Source organism: Trifolium pratense, linkage group LG1, assembly GCF_020283565.1.
Source record: "Trifolium pratense cultivar HEN17-A07 linkage group LG1, ARS_RC_1.1, whole genome shotgun sequence".
NCBI lineage: Eukaryota > Viridiplantae > Streptophyta > Magnoliopsida > Fabales > Fabaceae > Trifolium > Trifolium pratense.
Genome location: NC_060059.1, coordinates 42,455,163 through 42,478,871, shown reverse-complemented (window position 1 = coordinate 42,478,871; position 23,709 = coordinate 42,455,163). Strand labels below are relative to the sequence as shown.

At 35.0% G+C, this 23,709-nt stretch overlaps 2 protein-coding genes across 4 annotated transcripts; one reads left to right on the top strand and one right to left on the bottom strand.

Annotated features, from left to right (window-relative positions):
* Nucleotides 1–4,259: 4,259 nt before the first annotated feature.
* Nucleotides 4,260–7,983, bottom strand: LOC123887069 (protein BASIC PENTACYSTEINE6). 3 transcript variants are annotated; one of them, XM_045936355.1, is made up of 4 exons: nucleotides 7,788–7,983; nucleotides 6,059–6,125; nucleotides 5,750–5,904; nucleotides 4,260–5,613 (listed from the first exon to the last, which is right to left on the bottom strand). In XM_045936355.1, the coding sequence occupies exons 3-4, from the start codon at nucleotides 5,807–5,809 to the stop codon at nucleotides 4,642–4,644; spliced, it is 1,032 nt and encodes a 343-aa protein (XP_045792311.1). In that variant the 5' UTR covers nucleotides 5,810–5,904; nucleotides 6,059–6,125; nucleotides 7,788–7,983; the 3' UTR covers nucleotides 4,260–4,641. The 3 variants fall into 3 exon arrangements, with proteins under 3 accessions (XP_045792311.1, XP_045792304.1, XP_045792319.1); XM_045936348.1 differs by having other exon boundaries at nucleotides 5,750–6,125; XM_045936363.1 differs by lacking the exon at nucleotides 6,059–6,125.
* Nucleotides 7,984–9,804: 1,821 nt separating this feature from the next.
* LOC123887052 (histone H3.3) lies at nucleotides 9,805–10,713 on the top strand. The gene is made up of 4 exons (XM_045936329.1): nucleotides 9,805–9,963; nucleotides 10,045–10,121; nucleotides 10,210–10,300; nucleotides 10,393–10,713. Exons 1-4 carry the CDS (start codon nucleotides 9,892–9,894, stop codon nucleotides 10,561–10,563), a joined length of 411 nt encoding a protein of 136 aa, XP_045792285.1. The 5' UTR covers nucleotides 9,805–9,891; the 3' UTR covers nucleotides 10,564–10,713.
* The last annotated feature ends 12,996 nt before the right edge of the window (nucleotides 10,714–23,709 follow it).

The following is a 23,709-nucleotide window of genomic DNA, read 5'->3' as shown; positions in this document are numbered from 1 at the left end:
TCAAGACAAAAGAGAAAAGATGTTATAGATAACAAGAAACAATGCACAAAGAAACCAAAACCTCCAATCTGTTCTTCAAACTTATCCAACTAAGTAATATATGTATTTATATACTTTAGTCTGAAACATATATTTCATATCTATTAAACTAAAAGGTTTATTTATTCTTTGACATGTTTCTATTTTTTCTTTTGAAATAATGTAGTTTATTTTTTTTTAAAAAAAAAACTGACAAATTACCAACTTTGTGTCAGATTTTATTCACTTCCATTTTGTTTGAGACAAGCAACATTATTAGTAAAAGACAAACTTAATTTACTTACTCTTTCATGTTGTCTTCTCATTTTCACAATTGTACAAAAAATGAATATTGTATCTTATCATTAGTGAATCTTATTTCACTTCATAAAATAATGTTCAATGGAGACTATTCTCATCCTTTATTAACTAAAGGTTGGAATAAATTGAAAAAATATTATTCAATGGAAGAAGAACACATTGAAATTGAAATTGCATACTATGGTCAAAACCTTTTTACCATAAAAAATGGTCAAGCAATTTTTGAGACTTCGAATATACCTCATTTTCATAGTCGAAGTACCGCTATTGATCAAACCATTTATTTTGATCAAAGCATTACAAGCAAATCCGTCTTGGTAAGTCCAACAAGATCATTAATGTCCATTATTAAATTTTTATATTATTTTACTTTTTATTAACTATGATTATTAACCTATATATCGTGCACATTATAAAAACAGATTTTGGATGCAAATATGGCGGGCTACATAGACAACAATGAATTTACATTTCTTGTGCTTTGCGATAAAAAGAGAAAAAAATGTGATGCAACCATTATGATATTTACTTCATTGGGATAAAAGGATTGAATGAAAATAGTGTGAACAATACAGATGGTCAACTTCAAAATGCACCTAATATTTACAATGTGACATTTACTTCATTGGGATACAAGGATTACAAGGTTCCAGAAACACATACCTTTGAATTCAATCTTACTGATTTCAACCATTGCATCCCAACACAAATTGTTAGTTTTACTCAAAACTATTTACTTTGCACATCTCAATTTTGGTTTTAAAATTGTATCTCATTTTTATTCTGTGTTTTTTCATCAATAACCTTCTATTACATTTGTAGACTTTACCAAATGAATTCTCAAGGTATGTTCGTGATTTCAACTTTAAAAACATCATCCTTGAAGTCCCACGAAAAAACAGCTCCAAAGTACACTTGAAGTATCCACAGAATCCTACATAAAATGTTCAAATTGTTGCCGGATGGAAAAACTTTTGCTTTGACAACAACATCGAATTCAAAGTTACACCTTAATTTCAAACAACTTTCTTATGTAACCTATCTAAATGTTTCATTATCAGTTCGGATTTTCCCCTTAGATGGCTCAATAATTAGACAACTACAAGTTGTAATTCAGTTAAAGTTTAATTTGTTGATTGAAGTATAAGTTGTAATGGAGTAGTTTAAAATTATATTTTTATCAACAATGTTTCAGGTTATGTAAGCAAATGTATGATTGACATTTTAAGTTTTTATTAACAATGATTTGTGTTTATGTTGCAATTTGTATTGATATGTTGCAATAACTTAGATGTTAATCATCTTTGAAATAATCATATTACTTAATGAATTAATGAATATGTAATTTCATTTTTTTTCAAATGTCAACTTATCAAAGTCTAACTTAACAAAATAACTCGTAACGTTACGACCCGTGCGATAGCACGGGTCTATTACTAGTTGTTATAAAAGTATTTATAATGTGAGTCGTTTAAATTGATTATTGTAAAAGTCAAAACATAGAATATTTGCATCCTTAGTAGTCGTCTAAATCGTTTGTAATTCAATGATAAACTCCGTTAACAAGATTATTAAATTTGGCTTTATGTCGGCATGCAATCATAATAAACGGAGGAGAATTTTGTGTAAGGATTCATGATTTAGTACTTAGACTATAAGCTTCTGTTGTCCTGTCATAACTTGATGATTTAAAAATATTTTAAATTTATATTTAAAATAAGATATCATTAGAATTTATGATTTATAGATTTATTTTGAATTTTTTAGAATTTATTTCTTATTTAAATATATGATTTAAAAATATATCTTGTATTATATTTTTTTTATACATAGAATCTTGTATTACAATTTATATAAAAAAAATATATCTCAAAACCCCTATCACCTTTGAGTAGAGAGCTCAAACATGAGGGCGACCGTTTGCTATGGACAGCATGCTTAAGGGATTCAAATTTCTTACCGCATTAACCTGTTAGTCGTTCGTTAGGGACAGTTTGCTTAAGGGATTCAAATTTCTTACTGCATTAACCTGTTATTTTTATTATTAAATTATGAAGCTCCCACTCTCACTGCTATCAAGACAAATTTTCTCTTCCACCCATGCTGGTGCATCAAACAATGAAAAAAAGGTAAGTGGTTCACCCTATGCTTACATAAGATGCGGTATATGTTTTGATTTAAAAGCAGATTCTGATATGTTCAAAAGAAGAAACTCTAAAAGTCATGTCTTCAAAAGAAGTAGTAATAGCTGCAACCACATCTTTTGTCTTGATTGCATATGCAAATATGTAACCTTTCGGATAAAAGATAATTTGGTTAACTGTGTGACTTGTCCAAGTCCAAATTGTTTTGTGAAATTGAAGCCAAAACATTTGCAGCACATTTTGCCTAAACAAGTTATTGTTCAATGGGAGTCATTAATTTGTGAATCTTCTAGATCTATTCCCTTCAAGTTAAAGACTTACTGCTGGAAATTATATCAAGATTTTAAATTGGATAAGCAATTTCTGGAGTTGGCCAAAAGAGAAAAGTGGCAAAGATGTCCAAATTGTTATTTCTATATCAAGAAAAGGGGTGGATGTAAACACATAAGATGCAGGTGTGGATATGAAATATGCTACAGATGTGGGAAAAACTGGAATGCAGGTAGTACTATTGATCACAGTAAATGCAGACGGAAGTAGTTTTACTTGCATACTTGTTAGAGACTTAGAGTCATGACTCATGCGTTGTAATATGGAATTCGACTTCTATTGCATTGACATTCAGTATTTAGATTCTATTTACATTTGATTTGCTATTTCAGTAGTTTTTTTATTGTGACTTGTTTATCTTGAGAGGACAGAGGAGCTTGCATCGCAAGTTTGTTATCACTTTTATTCATCAAAAAATTTAAAAAGAAAATTTAATGATAAAAATCAACTCAAAAAAGGTTATTCTCCTTATAACTATTATAACTAAATATTTTTTAACTTAAAAAAAGAAAAGAAAGGGTAAATAGTGTTATACCCCCTGCAAAATAGACGAGTTTTGCGTTACACCCCTGCAAAGTATTTTTTTGAGATCCCCCTGCAATGTCAAGATTCCTTGCGTTACCCTGGCTCAACAAGTGGACATATGACATGGACGAATCTTGACGTGGCAGCACACGTGGAAATTAATTAATTTTTTATTTATTTTTAAATGTCAACTCAATAATTATTTATTTTTTACTTAAAAAAATGAAAAGAAAAAAAAAACTTAAAAGTTGTTATATTTTTACGAACTTACTTAAAAGAAAGTTTTGTTATTTGTTTTTTTACTAAAAGTTGTTATTATATAAAAAAAAATATAATACATTATATATATATATATATATATATATATATATATATATAAAAAAAATAGCAAATACAATAATAATAATAACTAATAATAATAGAAAGAAACAACTTTTTTTTTTTTACGGAAAATAGAAAGAAAGAAGATAGAAAGTTGGGTTTCATTCACGATGAAAATAGATTTGCCCTAACCCCCAAATTGAAATTGAAAACGAACAACAATCGCTGAATATGAACGGGTCGAAAATGAAAGATTTTTTATTACAACTTTCTTTTACCTAGGTTCGTAAAAAAAAAGTTTCTTTAAAAAAAAAAGTTTTTTTTTCATTTTTTTAATTAAAAGATAAATAATTACTGAGTTGGCAATTAAAAATAAATAAAAAATAAATTAATTTTCACGTGTCATGCCACGTCAAGATTCGTCCATGTCATATGTCCACTTGTTGAGCCAGGGGGTAACGCAAGGAATCTTGACATTGCAGGGGGTAATCTCAAAAAAAACATTTGCAGGGGGTAACACAAAACTCACCTATTTTGCAGGAGGTATAACACTATTTACCCAAAAAGAAATGTAGTAAAGGGAAAAACAGTGGTACTACATACGAGAGAAGAAAATGTACATAGATATATCAATTCTACATGTGAATTAGATAGTTCATTTCATAGCAGGGTTCAACTGAAGATACAAGGCTCTACAATTATTCCGTCTTAACCACAAGATGCATTAACCAAGCCTATTAAATGCCATGCATGCGCCGCCGCCACCACCACAGACCATTTTTGCAGGTCGAACGGGTTACAAGTGACAGAAATATGGTTTAAATTGCCATTTCCTCTAATCCTAATTATAGGAATGACACACTACAACAATAAGCTTTCACAAATGAAATTTACATTACCTTATTTTCCTCCTTGTTCGACTTTAGAATTCATAATTGACCCTGAATTATGTATTGCCCGTCGAGAGAAAAATTTCTGGGATCTACTTTATTGTGATATATCGATTTGTACCATGTTTGGCCCAATGGTCTTTAAGGTCAACCGGGTGTGAGAGATCATGCCCTTCAGCTGCTAGCCGGCTAAGCAGTTTATTGAAAGCACTTCCACTCATTTTTCTACCACCTACTCGAGCATGTCTTTTGTTGGGCACTGCTGGAAGCGGATACACCGATAAATTGGTTGTACAACAAGCAGATTGCCAACCTCCATTGCCCCATTTGTAGCACTGTCTCAGAACACCAGTACAAGAGCACACTGGTGCTGGCATGGTTGAATCATCGTATGCAACTTGGTTCAATGCAAAGTCCTGAGGTTTCCAATCAGCCTTTGAGACCGGTAACTGCTTGTTAAGATCATCACCTCCGTTTATAATTTCTTGACTACTCTTCCATTCAAGTGCTTCGTCGTTGGCAAACATTGTCTTGTTTAAATCCTCACCCTCTTTCTTGACCTTTCTAGTAGTTTTTGGAGTCTTCTTGTTGGGTGAAACAGACTTATTTTCCTTCGGTCGTTTGGCCCGCCTAGGTGGCTTCCCAACCTCTGAAGGAATGGGTGCTTCTGGGAGGGCATTGGTTGTGTGCAATTCGCGTGTTCCGTAAGAAGGATCACCCATAGTAGGCAAATGGTTTACCTGTTGCTGTTGCGGCAGATGATGTATATGCTTAACTCCCCGTGAGATTTGACATCCTGGAGGGCATGATGACATACCGCCGTTGGCCAAAGCATTTTCTCGAAACTGAAGGGTTGCGATTGCATTATCTCTTTCCATAAGTGCATTATTTCGTTCTGCAATTGCAGTATCTCGCTGCAGGAATGCCATGTCACGTTCTGCAAGTGCTGCCTTTTTCTCAGAAATGGCCAGATTTCTTTCTTGAATGGCTGCATCTCGTTCAGCCATGATTGCCATAATCTGTTTCATGGAAGGATGCTGATGCTGATGTTGTTGCATCAACCACTGCAATACAATTTTGAGAACAACATTAGTAGAGAAAGCACGTTTCTTAGGGGCTTATTATATGCATCATTTTTAAAAACTATTATGTTCATGCAAACTTCAATTCATTTTTTAGCAGAGACGTATTTCTATATACCTGTCCCTGAGCAGATTTATATTGATCTGCTTTGTGCCTTCCATTTTCACGATCGTCCATCAGAATTAACAAATAATAGTAAAGCTAAAGATTGACTGTAAGCCTCCTAAGCCCGCATCCAGCTTGGTTAATCAAGCAATAATTTGCTAGAAGTCCTGAATATCAATTAAGGAACTAATCATATTTTATATTGACTTAATTAGAGAATCAATTTCCTCCTCTGTGTTTCTTGAGGCCTGGAGGGATAAGGAAACTCTTCTACCAACAACTCTAACAAAGAATAGAGGTGGAAAAGGTTATAATGCATACGATGCTTAAACATAGAGACTATGCACCCGGTGACTGAATCATAATCAACTCTTGAATAAAATTATCCCTACAGAAAAATACAATTTGAGTTGGTCTACAATGAAACTGTTAAAAAAATTGCAATAAATAGCAGTTATAATAAAAACTCAAATTTAAAAACTCAATGACTATCTTTGATGAAGGAAAAATAGGGAATCCCAGAGACAACCACTATTTGTGCATGGAAACAATGGCGTATTGAAAATGAGGGCAAATTACTAACTATTATCGAGAATTAATAACATTTTTATTGAACCAAAAAGAACATGAAAGTGCCACAGTTACTATCCTAACAATAACCAAGACGAATAGAGTTCGGTACATTATATTGAGTCTTGACTATATAGCATTTATAAATTTGATTTCCAAACATCCATGTAAACAGTTATGATCAATCAATCAGGAAAAAGGGAGAGAGAAGGCATAATATCATACTAGAAAAATAGAGCAATCACGCTAGCTGTGATCATGATTTGATCCAAAAATGCTAAATTGATTAGTATAGCATAAAATACCGGGAACAACATTGCATAAACGAGGAGTATAAACAACAATACGACTGACATTCTTTTTAATTCACTTCCAATTACACAGTACATGAAGATTTCTTACACCCTGTTGCTAAACTTAATCCATTGATAGGAAAAGAAAGGTTTCCACTCTCAAGTACATTGTTTTGTAGCACATTATCAGCTTCCATCCCATGTATCATATGTTTGGAAACGTGGTGAGGTTAGACAATTTCGCAGTGGAAATTCACAGTGATGGCTGAAGCTACAAATAGGAACTGATTTTCACAGTGAACATTGCACTGGAACATGAGAATTGGCGTGCCACCATGTTTCCAAACATATGTGTAATACGTTAATTTTCATAACAGTCAGTCAATGACAGTTGACCTAGTCTTCGCAATTAGAAAATTTTAACGAAAACAAAGGACATAAACATTAAGCTTCATCTCATAAAACATCGAACAACAACTCTAAACACCCACACGGAAAAACTAGCAATATAGCAGCATCAAAAACAAATGAAAAATGCCAAACATTACCATAGAGAACAACCTGAAAAGTAATAATTCTCGAATCTAAAACACGAAAACTAACAAAAAGTCATTCATAACTGAATAATGCAATTCTCAACAAAAAAAAAAAAAAACAACTAAAAGGGGCAAAACCGCAAAAGAAAAAGAAGATGACTTAGTCAAGGTTCTGAAACTGTAGTCTAACTCATTTGTTCTAATCTAAAAGAAAATTCAGAAAAAGCTAACCTAATAGATTATTGAAAATCCATAACTAAAGTGGATAAAGCAAATTTTATGATTATTTCGCTAAATCTCAGAATATATTTCTCTCTGTACTTTCAACTACGAAGTACGAAGGTCAACGAATCAAATTCAAAACGAAAACACATTTTCGCTATTTTCTCAAATTTTGACAAAAACCAAAACCCTACGATCTCATCAACCACAGTCAAAACCCCAAATTTCCAAAATCAACAAACAAATTCTCAAACCCAAAAGCTTAAATTGAAGAAAAATAATCAATTTATAAACAAACGATGAAGTTTGAACAATAATTGCAGAAAATTGGAACTAGTAAGTAAAAGCTAAAAATGCAAGTGAAAGAGAAAACGAGATGAATAATCGAAGTTAGTGATAAGAAAAGTAGTGGAATGAGATGAAGCTTACGAGAAGAATAAGGAAGATAGAGTGAAGTGAAGATGATGAAGAAGAGTGAGTAGAAAATTAAAAACCCTAATTTCCGCAGCAGAAGAATCAATAATGATGTACGGTTTGGTAGTTTTTCCCACTTCTTTTTACCTGTGCAGTTTTCTTTGTCTCTTTTCTCACTTTGGGATTTTTCTTTTTCTATGTTTTGTTTTGTGACTTTATCATGACTTGTGTGTGTTTTTTCACTCTATTTTTTAAAATTATTTTAACATTATTTTTAAGCACAAAGAGACAAACATAATTTTATTTTTAGAATAAGACAAATATAAATTGGCTATTGTGGATATTTTATGTAGTTTAATGTGGTAGAAGGTTTCAAATTTTTTTAATAGTCTAGTAGTTATAATTTTATATTTAAGATGAATAAATTTAGAGTTATAATTAATCGTTAGTAGTTTTAGTGGTATTGATGCTGGATTTAGAATGGAAGATCACAACTCAATCCTTGTAACTGTGATCACAAATCGTTAGTAGTTTGTTAACTAACTTGAACAAGGAGTTAGATGAGGACAGAACACATGTTATGTGTGATTGTTGTGGTAATATTGAAGAAATTTGCTTTCATATTCTTATAGATTGCTCTTTTTTTATGCCTTTTGTGTATGAACTATGAATGTGGGGAATAAGGAATTGCATGATGTTAATTATTCTAGATGAGTGCATTGATGCTCCGTAAAAAAAAACACAAAGAAAGGAATTGCATGATGAATTGATTTATTTTTTTTTTTGACAAAACATGATGAATTGATGTTAATTATTCTAGATCAATGCATTTGGTGCATCGTGTTATCATTGTTATGATACACTAAGGTTAATAAAAAAATTACAAAGAAAGAAAAAACTAAAATATGAAAAATTCTACCCCAGCAATTTAGTAGGAGATATGGAAAAGAATAAAAGTCATGAACGAGTGGTGAGAGAAAAGACAACCTACATTGATTTAGTAGTTCTTAAAAATTCAATAATTTGTACATTGTCCTTTTTTGGAGGAGTTAAATATCTTATAGTTTAGAGAAATATTTTATTACTTGGCGTAATTATTTGAAGAAACTGAGATAATGTGTGTGAGAGTTACTAGATGGATTATTAGATAATGTTTAAGTTCAACAACATATGACACGGTCTACAATATTAATTTGTTCAGGTCATTGAATATTTCAGGATAGACTATATACTCAAACATACATTCTCTCAACACACTTTTTTCTATCAGTTGAAATTTATATGGCATTCATTTCAACCTTACTGGAAACCTTATGTCCATATGGGGGAAAATGTTCCGTAATCAACTAAACAAACTAAACTCTTACTAGAAATATTGCATTGTCATTAGATATATCTGGATCATTTAGTTAAGATTAGACAATTTAAATTTTCAACACAAATTTCATATTTAAAAATAATAAAATTTTAGTTTTAAAATTAATAGGAGGATCCAAATTTTCTAACTAGATGCAATCAAACCGTGTAAAATCCAATTCTTGAAATATTAGTTCAACTTCAACATATTAGTTCAAGTGTTCAACAACTAAAAGTCCAATATTATTGTACAAAAAAAAAGTCCAATATTCTATTAGAGGAAAAGTCCAATAGTATCATTTTTCTTTTTCTTCTTTGGGTAATCTGAAAAGTCCAATGTCTAATCAATGCCATAAGAATATATGAACAGTAAAAAAAAAAAATGAATGAATTATTTTAAAAATATATAATTTTATTTGATAAATAAAAATAGCAATTCTTATTTTATTTTTAAATTGAAAAAGGAAAGTGATTTGTTTTTTTTTTTGCTTTTGTGTTCACTTATCAGGTTAGCGAAAACTAGAAGATGTGCTAAAAGGGGAGAACAAGCGGTAAAATACTCACAAAAGAAACACAAAGTGTCCACGCTGGCAATCCGCAACTCATCAAAATCAACCAATAAGAAACAAGCACACGGATCGAGATTAATATTTCTGATTAAAAAAATAATTAACCCACTCATATATAAACACTTCTATTCGTTCACAGTCTTCGCTTTCTCTCTCTTCTTCCTTTCTTCGAATTCAATTCCGATTCCGATTCAATGGCTCGTACTAAGCAAACCGCTCGCAAATCCACCGGTGGCAAGGCTCCAAGGAAGCAACTCGCCACCAAGGTAACAATCTTCCTCCGTTCTCAGCGTTTCGTTTCAATTTCATCGATTCAATCGATTAATTTTTTCGCGATTTTTGTTTAGGCTGCTAGGAAATCTGCTCCAACTACTGGTGGAGTCAAGAAGCCACATCGTTACCGTCCTGGAACCGTTGCTCTTCGGTAATTTTCATTTTCACCTAATTTTTGTATACGATTGTTGATTTTTAGGGTTTCGGTGTATTGAATTTTCGATTTGTGTAATTTTCAGTGAGATCCGTAAGTACCAGAAGAGTACTGAACTTTTGATCCGTAAGCTTCCTTTCCAGCGTCTTGTTCGTGAAATTGCTCAAGATTTCAAGGTAATTGATGCATTCAATATCAATTTTGTGATTCACCTTTGTGAATTTTGGTTTGAATTTTTCTGAATATTTTTTTGATTTTGTTGTTACAGACTGATCTGCGATTCCAGAGCCATGCTGTTCTTGCTCTTCAGGAAGCTGCTGAAGCTTACTTGGTTGGATTGTTTGAGGATACCAATTTGTGCGCAATTCATGCTAAGAGGGTGACGATCATGCCGAAGGATATTCAGCTTGCTCGCCGCATTCGTGGTGAACGTGCTTAGGGTTAATGATTGATATGAATATTAGTAGTATTTTGGGATTATGATTTAGTGTTTATTTGAATTCTATGTTTTTCTTTTATGCGTTGTATAGTTTTGAACCATAATGGTCAAATTACAATTGAAGTCTATGCAACTATTTTCTTATTTTTACATTTGTTTTCTTTCTTGATTTGGTTGGGATGATTCTATTGATCTTTACAATTTGCGATGCGTTTGTTTTTTTGTTTCGTTCAATTGCCAAAAAATTTCTGATTCTTAGCAACACTTATTTGTTGCTTTGTTTTCTAAGAAACTTGTCATTGTTAGTTCTTGGTAAAATCAGCGAATGCGTTCATCTTTTATTCAGATAGAATCTTTTCTTTGTACTTCAAGCGAATTCCTATTATTTTGAAATCCTGGCATTGAAGGTTTAATCAATGAACGGAGAAATATCTTGTAGAATTATGTGAGTTGAAGGTTTGTTACTTAATCGTAACAGTTTCTTAAAAAGGAATTGCTTAGAATTCTTGTCACATTTGTACTTGGCCATCGTAACAACCATAAGCAGAGATCACCAGTTTTTATAGAAAAAGCTTATAAATAATCTTAGGAGAATCTGCGATCTTGAAGTATAATTTCAGTTGTACTATTAATAAGCAGAAATCACAATTTCTAACAAAAATCTTAGTCTTCAGAGAATTGGACACATAATTCATATTCAGCTCCAGGGTACCAGAAGTTTCATCTCGTATAGTAGTGGTAATTGGCTTGGTGTGTTTGCAAAATATTTAGGAGCTTTTGTTGCTTTGTCGGGAGTGAGAAATTGTGGGAGCATGCATAAAGAGGGGTGCTAAGCCTTGGATTTAGATATTGGTACATTTGTCATACACATTTCATGTGATCGAGACAAGTGACTAATAGTACTATGGGTCATTCATTGGTATAAGATATTCTAAGATTGATGGAGTTTAATCGGGGAGGTGAGAGCTTATCATTCTTAATGGTATAAGTCAATCAATGTGTGGATGCTTTAGCGAATATTAGTTGTTTATTGGAATACGGTATGATTTTTTACGAGTGTTGTTTGAGTTAGATTAGACATTTGTTTGTATTTTATGTTATATGAATTTGTACCCTAGCGGTTTAGTAGGAGGTATGGAAAAGAACGAAAGTCATGAACGAGTGGCGAGGGAGAAGACAACCTACATTGGTTTAGTAGTTCTCAAAAATTCAATAATTTGTACCTTGTCCTTTTTTGGAGGAGTTAAATATCTTATAGTTGAGAGAGATATTTTGTTACTTGGCGTAAGAGTGCTTGAGAAGCGAGAGAATGTGTGTGAGAGTTAATAGATGGATTATTAGATAATGTTTAAGTTCAACGACATATGACACAATCTATTGTATTAGTTTGTTCATGTCGCTGAATATTTCAGGATAGACTATATACTCAAACATACACTCTAAATACACTTTTTTTTTTATTTGTTAAAATTCATATGACATTCACTTAAATCTTACTGGAGAGTGAAGAGGGGAAACATTGAGTCTAGATTGGAGAAAATGTTCCTTAATCAACTAAACAAACTCAATTCTTACTAGCCGTTAAAAAAAAAAAAACTCAATTCTTACTAGAAATATTGCATTTGCTATGAGATATATTTGGATCATCTAATTAAGATCGAACTATTTAAATTTTCAACTCAAATTTCCTATTTAAAAATAATTAAATTTTGATTTTAAAATATGGACAGTAATATGATAAGTGCTCAATTTTAGTTATAATGTTTGATAAATATGAGCACTTACCAATACTTTTATGATGAAATCTTGATTAAAACCCCTTTTGGTGTAAATATAAACATTAAATCTAAAAGGAATTGATCCCAAGGCATTTTTGTTAGGAATGGCTAGAAAAGCAGGTTTTGAAGCCTTCGCTCAGCGAAGCCATAGCGAGCTACAGCGAACTAAACCAGTGGACAAAAGGTCCATGACGAGCTTCAGCGAGATTCAGCGAGCAGGACAGCAAACTCAACGTTCGCTCAGCGAAAGATAGCGAGAGATGGCGAGCACAACCCGGGAGGAAGGGTCTGTTAGCGAGAGATAGCGAGCATCGGCGAACAAAGTGATGAGTCAAGCCTTTTGCTACGTGTCAAGAAACCCCTGGCTTAAGTAACCAGTTCGCTCAGCGAACGTCATTTCGCTTAGCGAACTCCTCTGTCCTGAAAGTCTATAAATAGAGCTCAGAAGCCATTTTCTGATATATAGTTTTTGTAATAGTTAAAAGAGACGAGTAATATTAGTTTTAAAGAGTTCTTGAAGGTGGATTCATCATTATACTTGAGAAATCAAGAGATGTTCTTCATCCCTTTTTCTTGTAAGTTTACTTTTATCATGTCTAGCTAAATTCCTTTGTTGTTGGGATTAGATGTAGTTATTTTGTGAACATGTAGTCAATTTAATCTTAATATATGTGTTTTCTTTATCAATCATTATAAGTGTTATCTTGTTTTAATTGTCTATTTCTAAAAAGATTTGAACAACATAGATATATATTGTTTGAATCAAGAGTAAAAGATAATCACTTATTAAACTTCAATGTTTAGACATAGATGTTGAGTTTAGTAATCACGTCAAATATCAGATCTTAATGCTGTTATGTCGATTAATGATTCGAGGCATCGAACGTTGGTAGATATAATAGATTTCACGGCGTAATCCGGATACGGATACGATCGATGTGTGATATGTGATAATAATGATTGGTAAATGAAATATATATAGTGAGGTTGATTGATACATGCTAACGAGATAATGAATCTAGTCCCGACAACCTTTTATTATCCGAAAGTTTATCACGCACTTTTATCGCAATTTTATGTTACGAAACCAAATCAAAACAAACCCGCACTTAGAATCATGGAATTTGTGTATGTGCAATTGATATCACACTAGTCCCTGTGGATACGATATAACGAAAATACTTGCTTTTGTACTTTCATCAAATGGCGCCGTTGCCGGGGACTGGCGTTTGATTTTAGTTGTTTAATCGCAATTTCTATCGTTTTAAGCAATTTTGTACTTTTTAATTTCAGTTACTATTCGTTATCTTTTGTGCACGCTAACTTGTCTGGTTAGGTTGTTGTCCTGTTTATGCGAGGAAAGATTTCTGCAGAGAATTTACTGTTTGATCCAGAAATCGAAAGAACAGCTCGAAGGAATAACAGTCAAAGAAAGAAAAGGAAACAATTAGCCAAACAAAAGAGGCTGCAAGAAGAAAATTCTGCTTCTATTTCTTCAACATCCTCAATAGCTGAAGAGATGGCTGAAGATCCGCCACGTAACGAAGGTGCCGGTATGAGGCCATGTCACAACAGTCCACGAAGGCTTGCTCATCTTACAAGACCTCCCAGAGGTGCAAGACAGACGGAGATGAAAACCGGTCTCTTGCAACTGTTATATGCTAACCCTTTTACAGGTTTATCACATGAAGATCCATACAATCATTTGGTGAAGTTCTATGAAATAGCCGGTTCACTTGGTGCTCCTGAAGCGGAGGAGGAAGCGGTGTTCATGAGAATGTTTCCACATTCATTGATAGGAAAGGCCAAAGATTGGTACCTTGATTTACCAGCACAAGTCATGACAAATTGGAATACTTTGGAAGAGAAGTTTCTTGATCGGTTCTTTCCGCATCACAAGTTCATGGAGTCAAAGACATCAATCGCGGTGTTTTCTCAAGGCTCCAATGAAACTCTATGTGAAGCATGGGATCGATATAAAGCAATGCTGCGTAAATGCCCTAATCATGGATTTGATGAACTAACCCAAATTCATATTTTTAGAAATGGTCTTTTGCAGGATTCAAAGCTCCTTTTAGATGCAACAGCAGGTGGTTCTCTCTTATCATTAAGTGCTGCAGATGCTACGACTATCATTGAGAAAATGTCACTTAGTGATCGACAAAGTGAACGCAGCAAAACTCAAAGGAAGCCTGGGATTCTTGAACTTGATCCGTCAGATGCTGTATTGGCTCAAAATAAACTTCTTACCAACACAGTGGAGGAGTTATCCAAACAAATGTCAAAATTGATGACTCTTCAAGAAGGATCGGGGAAAGCAAAGCAAGTAGCATCATGTGAATTATGCACCGGAAATCATCCAACTGGTCATTGTCCTCCATCTCATGAAGAGGTGAACTTCATGGCAAATCAACAAAGACAAAGTCAGTATCCGAATAATACTGGCTATCAAAGGGGAAACAACTCAAACTATGGTCAAGGTTGGAAACAAGATGGTGGCTCAGCAAATAGGCAAAGACAATATGAAAGCTACAGTCAACCACCGGTGCAACAAACTCAAAATTCAAATTTGGAAGAAGCTTTGAGATCATTCATAGAGATGCAGACCAAACAGAATCAACAACAAAATGTGATGAATCAACAACAAAATCGGTTTGTGCAAGAAACCCAAGTCTACCAAAGAGGCAATGATGCGGTGTTAAGAAATCTTGAAACTCAGATTGGTCAAATAGCAAAAGAAATGGCCAATAACAACAATCAAGGAGGATCATTTGCAGCCAACACCGAACCGAATCCAAAAGAACAATGCAAGTCAATTACAACAAGAAGCGGTAAGGAAGTTGGCAAGGGAATAGGTGATAATTTGAGGAAGGAAGAGGAGGTTATGAGACGAGCAGATGAAGAGGAGGAAGGAGAAAGTGAGAATGAAGCAGAAAAGAATAAAAAGGAAGATTTAGTTGAAAAAGAAAAAAATGAAAAAACAGAAAAAAATGAAAAAAATGCAGAGAAGGGAGAGAAGGAGGTTGAAGTAAGAAAAGAAAAGAATAGTTTACCTCAACATCTGCCATATCCACATGCTCCATCAAAGAAGGATAAAGAAAGGCAGTATGCAAGGTTTATGGATATCTTTAAAAGATTGCAAATCAACATTCCATTTTCCGAAGCCTTGGAGCAGATGCCAACATATGCAAAATTCATGAAAGAAATCCTTACCAAGAAGAGAAGGTACAATGATGATGAAGGTATTCAACTTGATGCAAGCTGTAGTGCCATTATTCAACGAACTCTTCCGACTAAAGAAAAAGATCCGGGGAGAGTCACGTTGCCGGTTACCATTGGTAATGTGAATGTTGGAAAAGCCCTTATTGATTTAGGGTCAAGCATCAATCTTATTCCTTTATCGGTGATTAAACGGGTTGGTGGTCTTGACATCACACGTACAAGAATGACATTGCAACTTGCTGATAAATCCATCACTCGTCCGTCGGGAATGGCTGAAGATGTTCTTGTAAAAGTTGATAAGTTTATGTTCCCTATAGACTTTGTGGTGATGGACATTGAAGAGGATGATGATGTTCCGTTAATTCTTGGAAGGCCATTCATGAAAACAGCTCGTATGATGATTGATATTGATGACGGGGTGATGAAAGTTCGAGTTCAAGATGAGGAGGTTAGTTTTAATTTGTGGGAAGCTATGAAGCATCCACATGAGAAAGATATGTGCTTCAAACTTGATGCAACTGAAGAAGCCATATTAGATGTGAGGAAACAAGCACATCAACCTTCATCACTCGAACAAGCCCTAACTGAAAGTTTTGAAGCACTTGATCCTGAGAAAGAAGAAGAAGTTGAGAGTTTTCTGAAGCAGCTGGATGCTTTAAAGGAAGTAACTCCTTTAGAAGCAAAGATTGAGGAGCTTAAGAAAGATGAAAGACCGGGTGAAGTAAAGCTTGATTTGAAAACATTACCATCTCATCTCAAGTATGCATTCCTTGAAGAAGGAGAAAAGAAGCCGGTGATCATTAGCAACTCATTGTCAGCTGATGAAGAAAAAAGCTTGATTCAAATTCTGAAAGAAAACAAAGAAGCAATCGGGTGGTCTTTATCCGATCTCAAAGGTATTAGTCCATCTTATTGTATGCATAATATTATGATGGAAGATGATTACAAACCTGTTGCTCAACCTCAACGTCGATTGAATCCAACAATGAAAGAGGTGGTGCGAAAGGAGGTAGTGAAGTTGCTTGAAGCTGGCATGATTTACCCTATTTCTGACAGTACTTGGGTGAGTCCGGTCCAGGTGGTCCCGAAGAAAGGTGGGATGACGGTAATCACAAATGACAAGAATGAGTTGATACCGTCAAGAACAGTCACAGGTTGGAGGATGTGTATAGACTACCGGAGACTCAACAAAGCAACCAGAAAAGATCATTTTCCATTACCATTCATGGATCAAATGTTAGAAAGATTGTCAGGTCAAGAATTCTATTGTTTTTTGGATGGTTATTCGGGGTACAATCAGATTTCAGTCAACCCCGAGGATCATGAAAAAACAGCTTTCACGTGTCCTTTCGGTGTTTTTGCTTATAGAAGAATGCCTTTCGGATTGTGCAATGCACCGGCAACATTTCAACGGTGTATGCAAGCAATTTTTTCTGACTTGATAGAGAAATGCATCGAAGTGTTCATGGATGATTTCTCCGTATTCGGTCCGTCATTCCAACATTGCTTGAAGAATTTGGACACCGTACTGAAGCGGTGTGTTGAAACGAATCTGGTTCTTAATTGGGAGAAATGTCATTTCATGGTGACCGAAGGTATTGTTCTTGGTCACAAGATCTCTTCCAAGGGTATTGAAGTGGATAAAGCAAAGGTGGAGGTCATTGAAAAGCTCCCTCCTCCGGTAAATGTCAAAGGAATCAGAAGTTTTCTAGGTCATGCCGGTTTCTACCGAAGATTCATCAAGGATTTCTCAAAAATTGCCAAACCATTAAGCAATTTGCTTAATAAAGGTACGTCTTTTACATTTGATGATGAATGTTTAATTGCTTTTACTGAATTGAAAGAAAGATTGGTGACTGCACCCATAATCATAGCACCCGATTGGAAACTCGAATTTGAATTGATGTGTGATGCTAGTGATTATGCAGTTGGTGCAGTCCTTGGACAAAGAAAGAACAAAATTTTTCATGCTATACACTATGCAAGCAAAGTATTAAATGATGCACAAGTTAACTATGCAACAACCGAGAAAGAATTGCTTGCTATAGTGTATGCATTTGAGAAATTTCGTTCTTATTTGATTGGTTCAAAAATTGTTGTGTATACTGACCATGCAGCTATCAAGTATCTGATTACAAAAGCTGATTCTAAGCCGAGACTCATTCGGTGGATGCTTTTATTACAAGAGTTTGATCTTGAGATAAAAGATAAAAAGGGAACAGAAAACTTGGTAGCTGATCACTTATCAAGACTTATAAACAATGAGGTGACCAAACATGAAAGTGAGGTTCTTGAAGAATTCCCCGATGAAAAACTGCTTATGGTGCAAGAAAGGCCATGGTTTGCTGATATGGCTAATTTCAAAGCATCCGGATTAATACCGGATGATTTCAATTGGCACCAAAAGAAAAAGTTCCTCCGTGAAGCAAATCAATATGTTTGGGATGATCCTTATCTGTTTAAAATTGGAGCTGACAACCTGTTGAGGAGATGTGTTACCAAAGAGGAAGCCACGAGCATCATGTGGCATTGTCATAACTCACCATATGGAGGTCACTATAATGGAGAAAGAACAGCAGCAAAAATTTTGCAGTCAGGATTCTTTTGGCCGAGTTTGTTCAAAGACACTTATGAACATGCTCGGAGATGTGATAACTGTCAAAGAATTGGTGGAATTTCAAGGCGCAATGAAATGCCACTTCAAAACATGCATGTTGTTGAAGTATTTGATTGCTGGGGTATTGATTTCGTTGGCCCTTTTCCATCATCATTTTCAAATGAATACATTCTTGTGGCAGTAGATTATGTGTCTAAATGGGTGGAAGCTATTGCGTCACCAAAAGCCGATGGCAAAACGGTGATAAAATTTCTAAAAAGAAACATTTTCACTCGTTTTGGAACTCCTCGTGTGCTTATTAGTGATGGAGGGTCACATTTTTGCAACTCTCAACTAGCCAAAGCACTTGAGCATTATGGAGTCAAACACAAAGTAGCATCGCCATACCATCCTCAGACCAACGGACAAGCAGAAGTTTCGAATCGTGAAATAAAGAAAATTCTGGAAAAAACTGTGTCCGCATCAAGAAAAGATTGGTCATTAAAGTTAGACGAGGCATTATGGGCATATCGAACTGCTTTCAAAGCACCAATAGGCCTTACACCTTTTCAGATGGTATATGGTAAGGCATGTCATCTTCCGGTCGAGCTTGAACATAAAGCCTATTGGGCTTTGAAATTTTTGAATTTTGATGAAAGCCAAGCCGGAGAGCAAAGAAAAGTTCAGCTTCAACAGTTGGATGAATTGAGATGCCAAGCTTATGAATCTTCTAAGCTGTACAAAGAAAAGGTCAAAAGCTATCATGATAAACGGCTTGTCAACAAAGAATTCAGGCCAGGCCAAATGGTTTTACTTTTCAATTCAAGGTTGAAACTATTTCCGGGGAAGTTGAAATCAAAATGGTCCGGTCCGTTCAAAATACATGAGGTGAAACCTTATGGTGCAGTCGTGTTAGAAGATCCAGCAACAAATGCAACCTGGACTGTGAATGGTCAAAGGTTGAAACTCTATTTTGGTGGTGAATTTGATCGTGTCACTACCAAAATCCCACTTTCCGATCCTTGAAGCTCCAAAAAGAACGTCAAGCTAATGACGTTAAACAAGCGCTTGTTGGGAGGCAACCCAATTTTGTAAGTAATTTAATGTTTTAGCATGCATAATATAATTTTGATGGTAGGAACATGTTTGGTGTAAGCTGTGCCAAAGGATTCAGCAGAATTTTTTTCTGGTATGGTTCGCTCAGCGAAACATTTTATTCGCTCAGCGAAGTCTGCGAATCCTACACTTCAGTTTTAAATGGACAGCTGGCCCAAAATGTTTCCACCTCACCACCCACTACCACAAACACGGTTTTCAAAACATTCCAAACCCTAAAACAACATTCTCCTCCATCTTATCCTCTCATTTCACTCAAACCTCTCCTCTCCAACTTTTTCTTTCACAAAAAATTTCTTTCTACTCTCAAACAAACACCCACTCATTCATTCATCACTTAGTGCATCCTATCTCTACATCACTACTCAGGTATGAAATCCTTTTCAACTCTTACTTTCTTAAAGTTTCAAATTCATATTGAAAGGTGAATATTTATGGTAGTTTTGCACAAGTTTCTTAGGAATAGGTTTGAATGCACTCTACATGTTAAGATTTGAATGAGTTTGGTTCCTTTTATAAGGTTTATGATGATTGAAATGTTTAGAATGCTTAAAAATCCAGATCTAGTGATTTACCATGTTTTCTGCAAAAATTGTGTTCGCAACCCTTCGCTTTGCCTTCGCTTAGCGAGCGCCTGCGATTCTGAGAAAAAATTTCATGTTTGATTTCGCTGCGCCCTCGCTAAGCCAAGGTTTACGAACCTGAAAAATTTGTTTTGGCCAGCCTTCGCTGAGCCTTCGCCGAGCGAACACCTGCAGAACCTGCAACTATTTTTCTTTGATTGTGCCCTGTTATTGTGTTATCTAATTAGATTTTATTTCAGGAAATGGCACCAAAGAAGCCTTCAGCTGGTAAGAAGCAGAAAACTATCGCAAGTTCTTCCCACCAACCACAAGATTGGGACATGAACCGATTCAAGGGTCAAGAACAATTTGAAAGGTATAAGGTACTTGAAGGGCGAAAAATCTGGAGTGAAAGGAACTTTGAGATCTTTGAGCATGGGGATTATGAGAAGTTTGAGAGAATTGTTCAACTCCGGGGTTGGGAAAAAATTGTACACCCACCATCTACCTACAACCCCGTCATAGTAAGGGAGTTTTATGCTAATGCTCTCCCAGAAGCTGATGAACCTTTTTCCTACACCACCATGGTTCGTGGTCGCACCATCCGATTCGACCGCGATGCTATCAATGCATACCTTGGCAACCCTTTCACATTGCCGCACAATGAAACACTGTGTGCATACCAAAAACAACGGAATCGGGGAACTTGGGATGTGCCATCCATGAGGAGTAAGCTGCTTCGACCAAACACTGACCTCATCTACAATGCAACCCAAACACCTTTGCGGGCAATGCGAGAGGATATGAAAACCTTTACTGTGCTGCTGTTTAACCTTGTGTTGTACAACATCCAGCCTAACTCCCACCCTTCAGATGCCCCAATGAACATTTTAGGCCTCATCCATTACATAAATGAGGACTTGGAAATTGATGTGGCGGGAATAATTTCTAGATGGATGAAAGAAATTGTTTTGAGTGGCCACACGGATAGGGCACTTAGGTCATCCAAGGTAAAGAGCACGAGTCCTTTAGGTTTCCCATGTCTCATTATGGGATTATGCTCGGCCAACAGACTGCATCTTCCTCAGATTGGGAATGAGGAAATTCCCACTATCAATGATGATTATGTTGACCGCTACTGCAAGCCGAAGAGGAGAAGGGCACGACAACCACCGCCACCACCACCTCAGCCACCTACTCAACCAGCCACCTCCGGATTCTCTGATCAAAATTTTTACAATTTCTTTACTCATCTATATGATCAAAATGATGCAGGGTATAGAGCAATGAGTGCAATGCAGCAGTCCTTCTACAATCAGCACACAGGGCAGTCGGTGATGACACCGCAAGATTTTCAAACCTATGTTGCATGGCCTGAGGACAGGCCTACTTTCATTGGGGGAGGGATGGCACCAAATGCTGATGCTGGTGAAGAAGATGATGGTGGTGAGGGTGATGCAAGCATGGAGGGGGAGGATGAAGAAGAAGCAGATTCAGATGATGACTGAAAGCTCACCAAAATGAGTGAAAATTTACAAGCTTTCAGTCATTTATTTCTTTTACTAGTTGGTTTATTTAGTTGTTTTTGTTGTGAACAAATTTAAATTGTGTTTTATGTGGTTTTGTTAAGCTTTTGTATCATGAACATGTGGTGTGGTACCTGACAATGTTTGAGACAATGTTTTTTGGAAGTTTTTAAGTTTAATGTTTAAATATTTGGTGATAAGTTTTTTTTTAGTAGTGTGAATATTGTAAATAGTTTTTTTGCAAACAAGCTCACATGATTAGGAAAAATCTGAAGTTAGGTTTGTGGTAAATCAATGATCAAGCATGTTGAAAATGTTTTGTGAAACTTCATGTCAAAACTTCTTGATTAGTCCTTGAAATAAGCTTAGGAATCTAGCATGGTTTTGAATTGTGTTGATTGTTCTAAGATGATTTTCAATATTTTTGTTGAACATGATTGAAGCTTGTGTTATCAACCTAGCCGGGTGAGAATGTGTGAACTTTCCATTGTTTACATAAATTTTTGAGAGCCAGCAATGTTGTGTGCTCATTTGATTTTAACTTAATCTTGCTGTCACTAATGTGTTTGATATTGTGGATATGATCAAGGCCCTGTTTCATTTTGAGTGATAACTACTTGGCCAAACTTAACCTACCTTGTGAGATAGTGATCTTTTGTGTCCCCATTTGAGCCTTAAATTTTGAAAATTGTTTGTTTCATAAACCCTGAAACCAAAAGAATGGAAAAACAACTACTCTACCCTTGTCTTAGGATAGGAGAGCAATTGTATTTCAATTAGGGTCATGTTAAGATCCAAGTTGGGGAGAAGTAGGTTACAAATGTCATAAAAATAATTTGGAAAAGTAGTGGATTGGGTGATTGAAAAGAGAAAAATGTTGAAAATAAAAGATTGACACAAAAAGAAAGAAAAAGAAAAAGTTGTGAAAAAGAAAGTGTCATTGGAAAGAAAGAAAAGAATCACCAATGAAATAGGGGAGAAAGAAAAGAAAGGGAGTAAATGAATGTGAAATTTTAAGTTGAATTTTCTGTAAGTTTTGTATTGCTCTCTTATTCTTGAGGCCTTTTGAAATCCAAAGAAAAACAATGATTTTTTGTAGCCCAGCCCCGTTACAAGCTTAATAAAGTCCTTAGTGATCCACAATTGACGACATGTTTTGTGACATTGCTCTGATAAATGTTTGAATTGAATTGTTGCATGCACTTTGTTTGGATTGAGTGAAACACTTACCTTTGAGTGATATTTTGGTGAGACATTTTTGATAACACTTGAGTCTTGATTGTTTGATAAAAATGTGGAGAATTTTGCTTAGACATAGCAATCAATTCATGATCATGCTTTGTTCTTTTGAATATTTTAAGGAATAATCTTGAGTAGGCATTGTTTTACTCATGCTTAGGAAAAGAAATTTCAAAAACTTTGATTGATTACAAACCTTTCCTGAGATTTAAAATTTTGAGCTTGTTGAAATATTACCTTTTGTTTGAGGACAAACAAAGTCCTAAGTTGGGGAGATTTGATAAGTGCTCAATTTTAGTTATAATGTTTGATAAATATGAGCACTTACCAATACTTTTATGATGAAATCTTGATTAAAACCCCTTTTGGTGTAAATATAAACATTAAATCTAAAAGGAATTGATCCCAAGGCATTTTTGTTAGGAATGGCTAGAAAAGCAGGTTTTGAAGCCTTCGCTCAGCGAAGCCATAGCGAGCTACAGCGAACTAAACCAGTGGACAAAAGGTCCATGACGAGCTTCAGCGAGATTCAGCGAGCAGGACAGCAAACTCAACGTTCGCTCAGCGAAAGATAGCGAGAGATGGCGAGCACAACCCGGGAGGAAGGGTCTGTTAGCGAGAGATAGCGAGCATCGGCGAACAAAGTGATGAGTCAAGCCTTTTGCTACGTGTCAAGAAACCCCTGGCTTAAGTAACCAGTTCGCTCAGCGAACGTCATTTCGCTTAGCGAACTCCTCTGTCCTGAAAGTCTATAAATAGAGCTCAGAAGCCATTTTCTGATATATAGTTTTTGTAATAGTTAAAAGAGACGAGTAATATTAGTTTTAAAGAGTTCTTGAAGGTGGATTCATCATTATACTTGAGAAATCAAGAGATGTTCTTCATCCCTTTTTCTTGTAAGTTTACTTTTATCATGTCTAGCTAAATTCCTTTGTTGTTGGGATTAGATGTAGTTATTTTGTGAACATGTAGTCAATTTAATCTTAATATATGTGTTTTCTTTATCAATCATTATAAGTGTTATCTTGTTTTAATTGTCTATTTCTAAAAAGATTTGAACAACATAGATATATATTGTTTGAATCAAGAGTAAAAGATAATCACTT